Source organism: Heterocephalus glaber, unplaced genomic scaffold (assembly GCF_053883595.1).
Source record: "Heterocephalus glaber isolate CG9 unplaced genomic scaffold, H.glaber_assembly_v1.0 deba00001457, whole genome shotgun sequence".
NCBI classification, from domain to species: Eukaryota; Metazoa; Chordata; class Mammalia; order Rodentia; family Bathyergidae; genus Heterocephalus; species Heterocephalus glaber.
Genome location: NW_028258305.1, coordinates 30,248,664 through 30,260,217, shown reverse-complemented (window position 1 = coordinate 30,260,217; position 11,554 = coordinate 30,248,664). Strand labels below are relative to the sequence as shown.

At 33.7% G+C, this 11,554-nt stretch overlaps 1 protein-coding gene across 3 annotated transcripts in view; it reads right to left on the bottom strand.

Moving 5' to 3' along the window:
- Positions 1 to 1,517: 1,517 nt before the first annotated feature.
- Positions 1,518 to 11,554, bottom strand: part of Atl2 (atlastin GTPase 2) — a 65,455-nt gene continuing 55,418 nt past the window's right edge. For 2 of the 3 annotated variants that reach the window (XM_004839313.4, XM_087216461.1), the window contains 7 exons: positions 9,833 to 9,971; positions 8,960 to 9,087; positions 7,905 to 7,961; positions 6,535 to 6,606; positions 5,302 to 5,733; positions 3,816 to 3,830; positions 3,470 to 3,734 (listed from right to left, as the gene is read on the bottom strand). In XM_004839313.4, coding sequence (XP_004839370.1) covers positions 3,627 to 3,734; positions 3,816 to 3,830; positions 5,302 to 5,733; positions 6,535 to 6,606; positions 7,905 to 7,961; positions 8,960 to 9,087; positions 9,833 to 9,971 — 951 coding nt within the window. In that variant the 3' untranslated portion in view covers positions 3,470 to 3,626. Of the gene's footprint in view, positions 3,252 to 3,469; positions 3,735 to 3,815; positions 3,831 to 5,301; positions 5,734 to 6,534; positions 6,607 to 7,904; positions 7,962 to 8,959; positions 9,088 to 9,832; positions 9,972 to 11,554 lie in introns of those variants that run through there. The other variant, XM_004839314.3, reaches the window with a different exon arrangement.

Here is an 11,554-nt window from a genome sequence, read left to right as displayed (position 1 = left end):
AAAAAAAAAGAACATAAAGGCTGTATTTCACTGTAGTCTTAAGTCGCCCAATTCTTCAGCCTAAATTCTAGCAAAATGCAAATCTGAAGGTCAGGAGGTCTTCGAATTTAATCTAAGACTTAAGTAGATAATACTGCAATTCTATGTTGCTGGGAGACTTTTTTTTTTTTTTTTTGCCCAAAGTCAAGTCCTCTCTATGGCAGAGAATCAGGGAGAAAACAGCTGCCCAAAGCACTGCTGCCAGCTGTCCAAGCTGATCTCCATCATCACTCACAACTATGACATGAATGGAAAAATACTAGAATGCATACATCAATTCTGGTCAAATTCACGTGGACCATGAATTTTTCAGCTGAAGCCAATATATGACCAAAAGACATAAGCAACCTACACTAACAAATAAACATCTAGTTTAAAAGCCTCCTTATTACTGGGCTAAAAGTCTGACCAAATACTTTTTGAGGGGTTATTTTGGATATTTATACAGCAAACCATTAACAGCCACATCAGTGTTTTCTGGAATTTTATGGTAATTTTAATAGGTTCTTAACCGAGTTAAGACCAGAAATTTTTAAGTCCCATAGTAATGAATATAACTAAAATAACAGCACTCATGCCTACCTCAAGGGTGAGTTCTATAATAGCACAGTTTTAATTTCAAAATTGAACTAACGAATTTCTTCTCAGAGTTCACTGAAAATATAACCCTCAAAAGTGAAATACTGCAGGGCATAGTGGTGCACGGCTGTAATCCCAGTATTCAGAAGGCAGGAGGATCATCGTGAATTTGAGCCAACCTGGGCTACAAAGTGAGTTCAAGGCCAGCCTGAACTAGGTGATAAGACTGTCTTTAAAAAAAGAAAAAGGTGAAATAGTTATTAAATTCTACAAATAGAAATATTTTCACTGAAGCAAGGATGACTAGTTATCCATCTTCATGAGAAACACACAAGGCATACTCAAGAGCAGGGTCACAGATGATTGCCTCTTTTCAAATGTCAATTGTGTCTTAAATAGGACAAATCACATGCCATTGAGAAAATCCTTTTTAAAACCTAACTTGTAATAATTACTAAAAACTGTACCACAGAAAATATACTAACACTAAAGTCATTTCAGTCAACAGTTTTGAATTTGTCTTTAATCCTTTTTATTGCTTCTTGCCTAACAATGTTCAGAGCCTTCTAACTGAAAGTAAAGTGCTTTCTTGGAATCCTATAGAGAATGTACCTTCCTTGGGAAAAAACATTCTAACAAGAAATATTTAAAAATCTAATTATCTGGGCCGGGGATTTAGCTCAGTGGTGCCGCCGCCTGCCTCGCAAGCACAAGGACCCAAGTTCGATCCCCAGTACCAAAAAAAAAAAAAGCTAATTATCTTTATCATTTTTAAAAGGTAGGCTACATAAGTCTTTCATTTCAGAAGAATTTCTATTATACAACAAACTTTATTTTTCATTCACAGAAACAGTCCACAGCACTCATAAAATGGGGTGGTGTAAGAAATAAAAGAGACATTTTTAGGAAAGATTCTTTATGTTTAAGAACAGGTGAGTAGGCAGCAATTTAATACAGATGGAAACAAATACAATCCATACAAAATAGGATTTGAATGGGGAAAGATACATTAACCAAAGTAAATTAAAAGCTTTCATGCATACAAGACTTGAATTTTCTTCACTTAAAAACCAAACCAGGTGTTTTAATAGGTGTTCACAGAGGCTACAAAAGTTTTGAAAACATGTTAGCCTTACATATATCACATTCTCTCTCTCACACACACACACACACACACACACACACACAGAGGAAAGGGGGGGAGAGAAATTAATAAACCCCTAGCTACACATAGGCTACTCACAAGTTTTCCCTTACATAGACAAAGAAAATAATTTTTTACACACTCAGCTTCAAGATACAATACCTTATACTCTCAACTTGAGTGTTTCCTGCTCATGCTCCTTCAGTATAGACAAATATGATTTATGTAGTGGAATATGTATTTGAAGAATTTCTTTTTAAAAAAATCACATTTCATTTTATATATACAACAAATTTTTAATTATGTACTGAAAATAAATTACAGGAAATAACTTTAAAATGCAACAGAGAACGAGTCACAATAAACATTCCCATTGAATTCCCTTGGGGAGGTGAGATTGCAGTGCTCAAGGAAGATAAATATCACAAATATATCAAAAACTTCAAATTGTCTATGCAGTCACACACTGACATGAGCCACAAACATTCCTTCCATAGGAACTGTACTTATTAGCCTACCACAGAACCAAATTTTGCCATAAACTACAAAACTTTTAATACAAAATTGTATTTATATATTTATAATTCATATACATGCCCTATCTGTGATTTTAGAAAATAAAAGCTACACACTGTACAGACACTCTTAACTCATAGCTGTAGGCAACATTTTTGGATGGAATTTCTCCCCCAATAAAATTAATGGCATATTTTATGTACATGAAGGCTAAACTGCAAAAAGACAGTTCAGGTTTTCCCAGATATGCATCTCCTTTTAGGGCAGGTTTATAAATTTAAAAAGGCAAGACAAATGTACACCTCAGAATTACTTTCTCAGCTCTAAGAGTTGTCATGTAATTTTTGTGAAGTTTCTGACACATGCATTTATGTAATACTGGTATTGAAGGCAGTAAAGCAATATATATTTTTAATGTAGTGGCTCAATAAAGGCTTCATTGTCATTCTGATCTGATTCTTGATACAGTGATTCATAAATTCTCTAAAAATTAAAATTTCAATGAGACACTTAAAGAGACTAAATAGATTTCTTAAAATATTTCCCTGAAATATCCTTTTATATAAGACAAATTTCACTAACATTAGATTAAGTAAAAAGAAAAAAAGAATTAAACATGGCACAAATGTGCATGATAAACTAATGCTCCTCAGCCAATCTCCAGGTCTAAGGAGCCATTAAAAGAATGCTTAAAAACAACAAACAATTTCACACTCTGTGGCAGCCATCTGTGAAGCCAGTTATACTAAACTACTTCTACAGTTGATTGTAAACTTTGGTTTATTTTTATTTGAGTTCTCATTTTACAGCAAGCATGAAAAAGGGAGAGTGGAGTCCATGAGGAGATGAACTGTCAGTCTGTCTTTAATCTGGCTTGATGAGACACCTGGTCAGTCAGGCCTGCTTTGATAGAGTTTGTTACAGACTGCCTTATGTTCTCCTCCATCAAATTATCACCCAGGGGCTTCAATACCTGTGGTATGAGAAATGTGCAAAACAAACAAAAACATGAGGTAAAAAAAGTGCTACATATAAAAATAGATATAAAAATTCAATTCAAAGCAATGACAAAAATAACCAGGAATGTGAGAAATAAAGATGCTTCTCCCAAAAGAAAGGTTATGATGTTACAAATTATGCAATTAGACATATGCAACAAAAATTACTTTCCTCTTATTCAAACCACTTACAAATCCTATGAGATGGATGTGCAATTCCATACCCTATATGCAGCATCAAATCTGGTATGTATACAGCATTTATGCAGACCGGCCCAGACGGTCCTGCTTATTGTCCTACATGTATAAGTGTGAACACTTCAGATAGAGAAAAAAGTTAAAAATACTGTCTAATTTTTCTTCTTGTTATTGTTGGATGACAGTCTCTGTAGCTGTGCTGATGAAAGAGCACGATGAACCATTCGACGTCTAGTAACTTCAAACAGTTTGGAAAACACCTAAAACATGGAGTGATTTGTTAGGAGAATGAAGCTACAGAGTTAAGACTACAAGAATTTAAGACTTTGTAGGTTTCTCACCTTCCTGGGACTCCTCTGAAGCAAAAGAAGAAAAAAGAGAAATGCAAAGAAATTTAGATAAGGTCTGCTGACACAGCGCAGATCTCTAAGGATCCCCTTACCTCAACTATACTATCATGGAAATAATTTTACACACCTTAGAGTCTTCCATTTAATTGTTCTGTAATAATGGCACCTCTAAAATCTTAGAATCAATGCTAAACAGATGAGTATATTTCAAAAGAAGACATTGTACAATTACTGAAATTCATGATGCAGAAAATTAGTCACGGTCCAAAATTTTAAAGTACATCATATTTTTTCAAAAAGGAGGTGGTGATGGCTTTTAATTCATCTTCTATTAGAAATTACGAAAGGACCATAAAATAGTGAGGTTTTTAAAAGATAAAAATGTAAACTTAACAAATATCCAAACATAAACTTCCAAGTTAGATGTTAATAAATAGAGCATTTCTCTAAAGAGAAGACAAAATCCAATATAATCGGTCAATTTATAATGACATATGATATTATTATAAGACAAGTCAATATTCAATCAACTTTCTTCAAAAATGCCCTACTTCTTTAGTCTTTGAATTTAAATCCAAAACAAATATGAGCCTGCAAATCCTAAACCTTTAAGTAAGGTAAATACCTCACCGCTCCAGAAACAGCATGTGAAAATGCCTCTTACATCTATCCCTCATTAGTAATAACCACCGCTTTCATTCTGGTCCTTGATGCTCAGGTATTTCACAATGACCATTTTAATGACATCCTCAATCCCACTTAAGTGAAATTATCCGTACACGGGCAATTCCAAAACACAGCTGGAAGGTATACAAAATGGCTTTCTTTAGTAGATGCTTGGTGGGCAAGAGTTCACAGCCTGACTCTGAATTCTCCTTTGAGGTAAAAGATTATGGCTCAAGTTGGTTCTCTGCTCCAGATGCTTTGCTTTGTTCACTAGTATTCCCATGGTACAGACATCAAAGTTTCTTCAGAAAGCGATCTCTGTAGAATTGTTCCATATAGTCGTCACTAAATCACCACTATCTTCATGGAAGGCATTAAAGACTTATCATTCAGATTTTCCTACAGTGTCTCTTCATGATATTAGTAAGAAACTTATTTTCAAAAGCATTGACTGTACTTCCAAATTTCTTTTCCTTACCTTTTAAATTGTTCATTGATTATATTTTATTTTCTCAAAGAAAAAAAATTAGACACAATGGTCCTGCCCATGGTCTGGCATAATCAGCCCTATTAAGCAAGAATCTATTCAGAGGATACTACAGTTAACCAAAGTAAGTTAAGTTAACCAAAGTATACTATAATTATGACTTTAAAGATAAGGACATCCTCAAGTACAGATAGTATAGTACAGATTCTTTATCCAATCAAAACAAAATATCCTTTTGTTATTCCTCATGTAAAGAAAAGAAGGTGGACAAATTCACAGGGAAAATGAGATTAGTCATTGAAAAGCCAAAAGATGGATACCAACCTGTTCCCATAGTGTTTCAGCAATCTGATCAATCATTGTTCCAATTTCTCTGAACTCCCCAGAGTATTTAACATAGGCCCAAGTACAAAGCGACGTCAGTGCTAACCCCATGACAAGGTTACACAAGACAGCTATAGAGTTTAGACCAATGAAGCCAGTCAGTCCTGAGATTATATACATTGCAAACATAACTGCAAACAGCGTGGCAGGGGTACGAGCAGCATAGAAGATATTTTTGCCATCATTGTGCTTTATAAAATTTGCATAGGTTTCTTCAATTTCAGCTTCAAGCTGGTCCTGATAACGACGGCAGAACTCATCTCCACCCATTTTTTTCACAGAACGAAACTGTCTAATGGCCACTTCCTTGAGATCCAGGTGTTTTCGCTCCAGGTCTGAAGGTGCAATGTAAGGCTTGTCCCCACCACATACCTGTACAGAAACAGTTATAGTTGGAGAGATTATATGCTAGAAATATTAATGCCTGAAAAAGTTTCATAATTTTTACAAATCAATTTCAAACTTGTTCATCATACCTCACACCTAATCATAATTTATTATTTTTCACATGTTTTAACTGACTCAAGCAAATCATTTTCCAAATATGACTGATACCTCTACAACCAAATTCTGAGCTCTACACCTGACTCTACTGGACCAGCCACACACCATAATAGTACAAAAGATTGTAGACAAGACAGAAGATAAAAGATTACACATGAATATAGTACTTTAATGGTTGAGCAAGTTTAAGGCAGAAACTGCTATTGGCCTTAAGCTAATGTTAATTCCATCAGAGGCTACTAATAATAGCACTCAGAATCATGAACCAGAAAATATTTCAGCAGTTTATATAATAACAGCATCTGAATTCTGCATTCTAGCCATGTAAATTATTTTTACAGTTTATTTCTAGTAGAAATCATAAAAGGAATTTCAGAACAATGTCATGTGACAATATGTAACAAACACAATTACAGTGGTACCTCGGTTTACAAACTTAATTTTTTTTTTACTATTTTGGGAAGATGGTTGCATTTGTATTTGTGTGGGGAAGATGACTGTGGTCACGTTTGTTGTCCTATGCAGAGTTTCCAAATAGTTGTCAAATGCTTTTGTTTGCCAACTGAATTGTTTGCAAGCAGAAGCATTTGTGAACCAAGGTATTACTATACTTTAAATATAAAAATCATCCATCCCATCCTAGCATCAAATTTAAATTTAGTTACAAACCTGTTCCATACTTTTGCAATAGCTATCTCGTGCTCCTGCTACTGCAGCAAGATTATTAGCTTCAGCTGTTGCCTAAAAGATAAATTAAATATACCATTATTGTGCAAAAAAATACCTCATGACTCAAAATTTTGATTATCTCAATAAATTACGTACAATGAACAAGTCTAACAATGAACCACAGAAAATACCAATTTTTAGTTCTCCTTTCCTTTGCAAGGGTATATTAGTAGGGTATAAGCTTCTAATACAAAAACCTGCCAGATTCATTTTGTTTTGCTTAGGCTCATATTAAAATAGGCTTATAGAGCATGTGTGGTGGTGCATGCCTGTAACCCAGCGCAAATTCAAGGCCAGCCTGGGCTGCGTAGTGAGTTCAGGGCCAGTGTAAACTACACGGTGAGACCCTGTCTCAAAAAACCCAAAAAATATATTACATAAAATAAGCTTGTAAAAAATACCTCATATGTTTAGGCAATGGAGAGAGATAAATATGTACTGAGTCTCCAGATGTAAAGAATCATGAATTCCCTACATGTGGTTCTCTCTCTAACCAGATTCATACAACAGGTATTTCCAAACCCACAAAACTGCATATTACATGAGTTTTATTAGAAAACACTGTCAAATCCACTATAAAACTGAGAAATTAAACAGGTGTGGTAGCACATGCCTATAATCCCAGCACTCAGGAGGCTGAGGCAGAAGGATCACCTTGAATTCAAATCAAAAGTAGGTTACCTAGTGAGCTTAAGGCCAACCCAAAGGACATAGAGAGACTGTGTCTCCAAAAAAAACGAAAACAAAACCCAAAAAACAAAAACTGAGAATTTACCCACAGTAGTGAATCTTAAAAAAAATTAACTGAATTAAAATCATTGTTCCAAAGAACACTATTGAAAAAGGAAATCTTTATTCCTAGAAGCACCTCTAAATCATTATTATGAAAATAAATCGTATTTCAAACAACACTTTGTCAAAGACTCAGAAAATAGAAGCTTATTTCAGAGACCCACATTAAACCATCTTATGTAACAGAAAATTTCTATACTTTAAACATCTGAAGAGAAGGTATCAAGGACTCTTATTTCTAGGGGCCTATACATGTTCAAGGCCTACAATCTGCAGTTATTTTTTAAAAAATCATATAGGAACTTAGGACCCACGATATATACTGCCATAGATGTATAAAATTTATCTACATGAGAAAAGAACACACTTCCCCGCACCTCCATTTCCAGCATTTCTCTCTAAAGCAAAGACCTTTGTTCTTCCTCATAAATAACTATACAAGCAACACCACCCTCCTCCACCCCGACCCAGACAGACAGACAGACAGACAGACAGAGACACAGACACAGATTCTCTACCTGAAGCATGGACTTTGGATGTGGAAGTTCCTCTCCTTGATAAATTTTAATGTAAGCCTAAAAGAAGATTCCCAAAGAAAAATCATTAATATAAAAATAATTCATACTATTAAAAGAAAATTCCAAGGTTTAAAAATCATACTCTTATTCCAATAGTTAATCCTGTTTTCAATATTATTAAATAAGTAGGTTGCTAAATAATATCCTTGAGAAATGCTTCTAAATATAATTCCAATTTGTATAGTGTATCTCATGTTTAAAGGTTTTATATATAAAATGCCATCCACTTTGTGAAAAAATTATAATTCTCTCCTATTGTTGATGTCTCAAATAGGTTAGAAAACATTTTAATTCAGTATTTTACTTTGACTAGCTGAAATTATATTTCAGCTCAAGCAAAATTACCTAATTTTTAGTTTAAAAGAAAAGGATGTTTTTTGAAGTCCATGAGACTTTCATCTTTCTACTGACTCAAAATTAACTCTTAAACAAATATAATATGAGTTATCAAGTATCCAATGAGTGAACAAAAATATATTCTTAGTCAAAGGTATTTTCCCTCCCACCTATCTGTAACTCCTATTAGTAATACAATGCTCTATAGTCCTCTTGTTCTGATAAGCAAGATATAAAGGACACAGAAAAATAGAAAAAAAACTGAACAATTTAAATGATTTCAAAGGCTGGTATAAATACTTTCAGCTGCTCTTATCAAGTTCTCAGAACTCGGAGGAAATGCTTTTGTGAGAACTCAGGATGCAGAATTATGCTTCCAATCTCTATTATCACTCGTAAATGACAGAGAGGCATTACAATACAAGGAATAGCTTTTCTTTCCACATGAGAGATGGAGAAGTAGGATAATTCTGTGAACAAATAAAAATCACTATCTACCAGTCACAAGTAACCTGCTATTGCCTTAAATGTTGATACACTCGATTCGAGACAGAAAAAATGTTTTTAATTTAAAATGAAGAAATTTCTTATATACACAAATTAGTTTTAAGCTGATTATACTTCTAGCTTAGACAAAGCCACATTAAGAGTCTACCTACCTTAAAATATTCTACAAGATCTCTACAAGTGACTTTAGATCCACTTATCTCTTTTTCGACCAAATTTTCAGGGGCAAGCAGCAAAGGAACTAGATTTCGAAGCTCTCGTTTAAATTCTTCATCAATATCTAGTGGGCATGAAATCAGTCAACATTGTTAGTCAAAAATAATTTAATTAAGTACCTATTGTAAGGATTCATAAAATTCTGTTTTATGAAATGAGTACATACTATCTATTACATAAGTAAAATCACTTTAAAAAACTTAAACATGCCACATTTCCTAGGAAAAATATATATTCCCCATTACTCTACTATGCTACTTTGTCCATTTCCCCATAATTCTTCCAGTTCAAGTAATGGACTACCAAATTCCACATTAAGTGTCATCTAAAATATCATCTTCAAAAGAGGCAAACAATTCAAGAGATTAAAATTTAATACTAGATTGTTTTCCTAGACATGCTGTAAAAGTTTTGTCAATCCTCAAGCCTTTTGCCATCACACTCAAAATAATCCTAAAATAAACATAAAAAATTATGCTGTCAACTCTGAAACAGATTTAAATCTGATAATTTTAATAAAGCTTTTTAGCAGGCTGTAATCAGATGAAATATGAAAGAATGTTCTCAGCCTTCAAAATTTAAGACATGAGTTCTGAACAAGGCTACCTTATAAAATAGGTTAATCAATATTCAAGAGTTACAAACAAGTCAAAAGAAAGCTACAGACAATACTATTACAATCATATCATTATCAATGCATCAAAATATTCGGCAGTATAAAACAGGACATTTAAGGACTCATGTATTTTCAAAAAACTTTCATCCTCTAAAAAGTAAGTTCCAACTTTAGCAAGAATAAGAATTCCCACCTTTTAATCTCCCATCAAAACTAGGATTAGTTGCAACTTTAAGACCAGGATGTGGCAAAAGGAAGCAACCCAGATTTGAGAAACAATTATGAATGTGCTTCCTTACATTCTGTAGCTCTTCGTGTTGATTTTGTTTTACCTAAGAGTAGAAAGAGACAGAATAATGGCATAAAAAGGAGAAAGAAAATTCTTTAAAATTTTAAAAAAGAAAAAACACACACATACTCCATGCATGTACACTCAACTCACATGGTACTTCAGAGGAGTATTTTTTGACAATATGAAAAATTACAAAAGGCCCATTTCTGACCACTTTGATAAGACACACATTTTCTTAAACCAAAAGACTTTTTTACCTAAATAAGTGGCCTGAGATACCAAAAACCACAAATAATCATCTAACTCATGTGAGGAATAAGATACGGTTGTGACTTATAAAATAGTAAGTAAATAATGTGCCCTTACTGTAATTATGATGTCAAAATGAAACAAAAACTACTAATTTGCCTATATATAAAAAAGTTAGCTAGCCACTAAGAAAAACAAGAACTAAAATAAAAAGTTTCCAGTGCAGTCAAAGAACCTTAGAAATTTGTTATTACTCCAGGGCTCTCTCTACATGATTACCTATAATTTATGGTAGCTATCAGAGCTTTGAGAAGACAGATTACTATGTACTTTCTGAAAGAAAAAAATCTTACACTTAGAAATGTTTTGAATAATTACAAACATCTAAATGTAATTCATATACCTTCCAAAGATTCTTCTCAAAAGCCATTGTAACAAAACATGTGTCATTCATAATTAAAACCTTGGAAACTACCTAAATCTCCATCAACAGTGGAATGGAAAAGCAGTTATCCTCATTTAGAAGAATACTATATGGCAATGAGAATAAATGAACTAAACTACAGACAATATGGCTTAATCTCAAAAACAAAATACTGGACAAAAAAGCTAGACACAAAAAAAGAATAATTTCTGTGATTTTATTTATATATACAAAAACAAAGCCTGTTATAAGCCGGGATACTGGAAGAGGTTTTTCGGGTAAGAAGTATGGAGGCTGGTGCTTCTGGGTGCAGGTTACAAGCTGGCAGCAAGCAACCTTCTGAATACATGTACCACATCGACAAAAGTTTAAAAACCTCATCTTTGAGGTGCATTATACAGAATTTAGCTGGTATGCCTGATGTACTCTGTATTAATTTCCTCTCAACAAACAAGAGAAAAACTGGTAAAACTGAAATTATCTAAAGGTTCTGAAATACATTTCAAATAATCCAAGAATAAATAAGGAGTTGATCTTAATCTCACTTTAGAAATTAAAAAAACAAATCACACTGTACCTCAAGTCTTTGAAAATGGTTGAGAAACCAAATGCACCATGCCATAGAAAAACAAAATCTTACATAAAATGTTCCTTATGAATCTTTTGTACATGTGAACAGATCTCAATCTAAAGTAAATGACCTGCAGGTTTCCCAAGTATTTCCATAGGAAGATATCTTTAGGGATAAAAAATCATGACCTAGGGCCAGGGATTCAGCTCAGTAGTGCTGCCGCCTGCCTCGAAAGTGGAAGGGCCTGAGTTCGATCCCCATGTACCAAAAAAAAAAAAAAATCATGACCTTGTTGGTGAGCTTACTTTCCAGGAATATCTTAGTGTGACATGCTGTACAGGAGTGAAGCCATTTGGATTCTAGAATTAGTTACCAATAA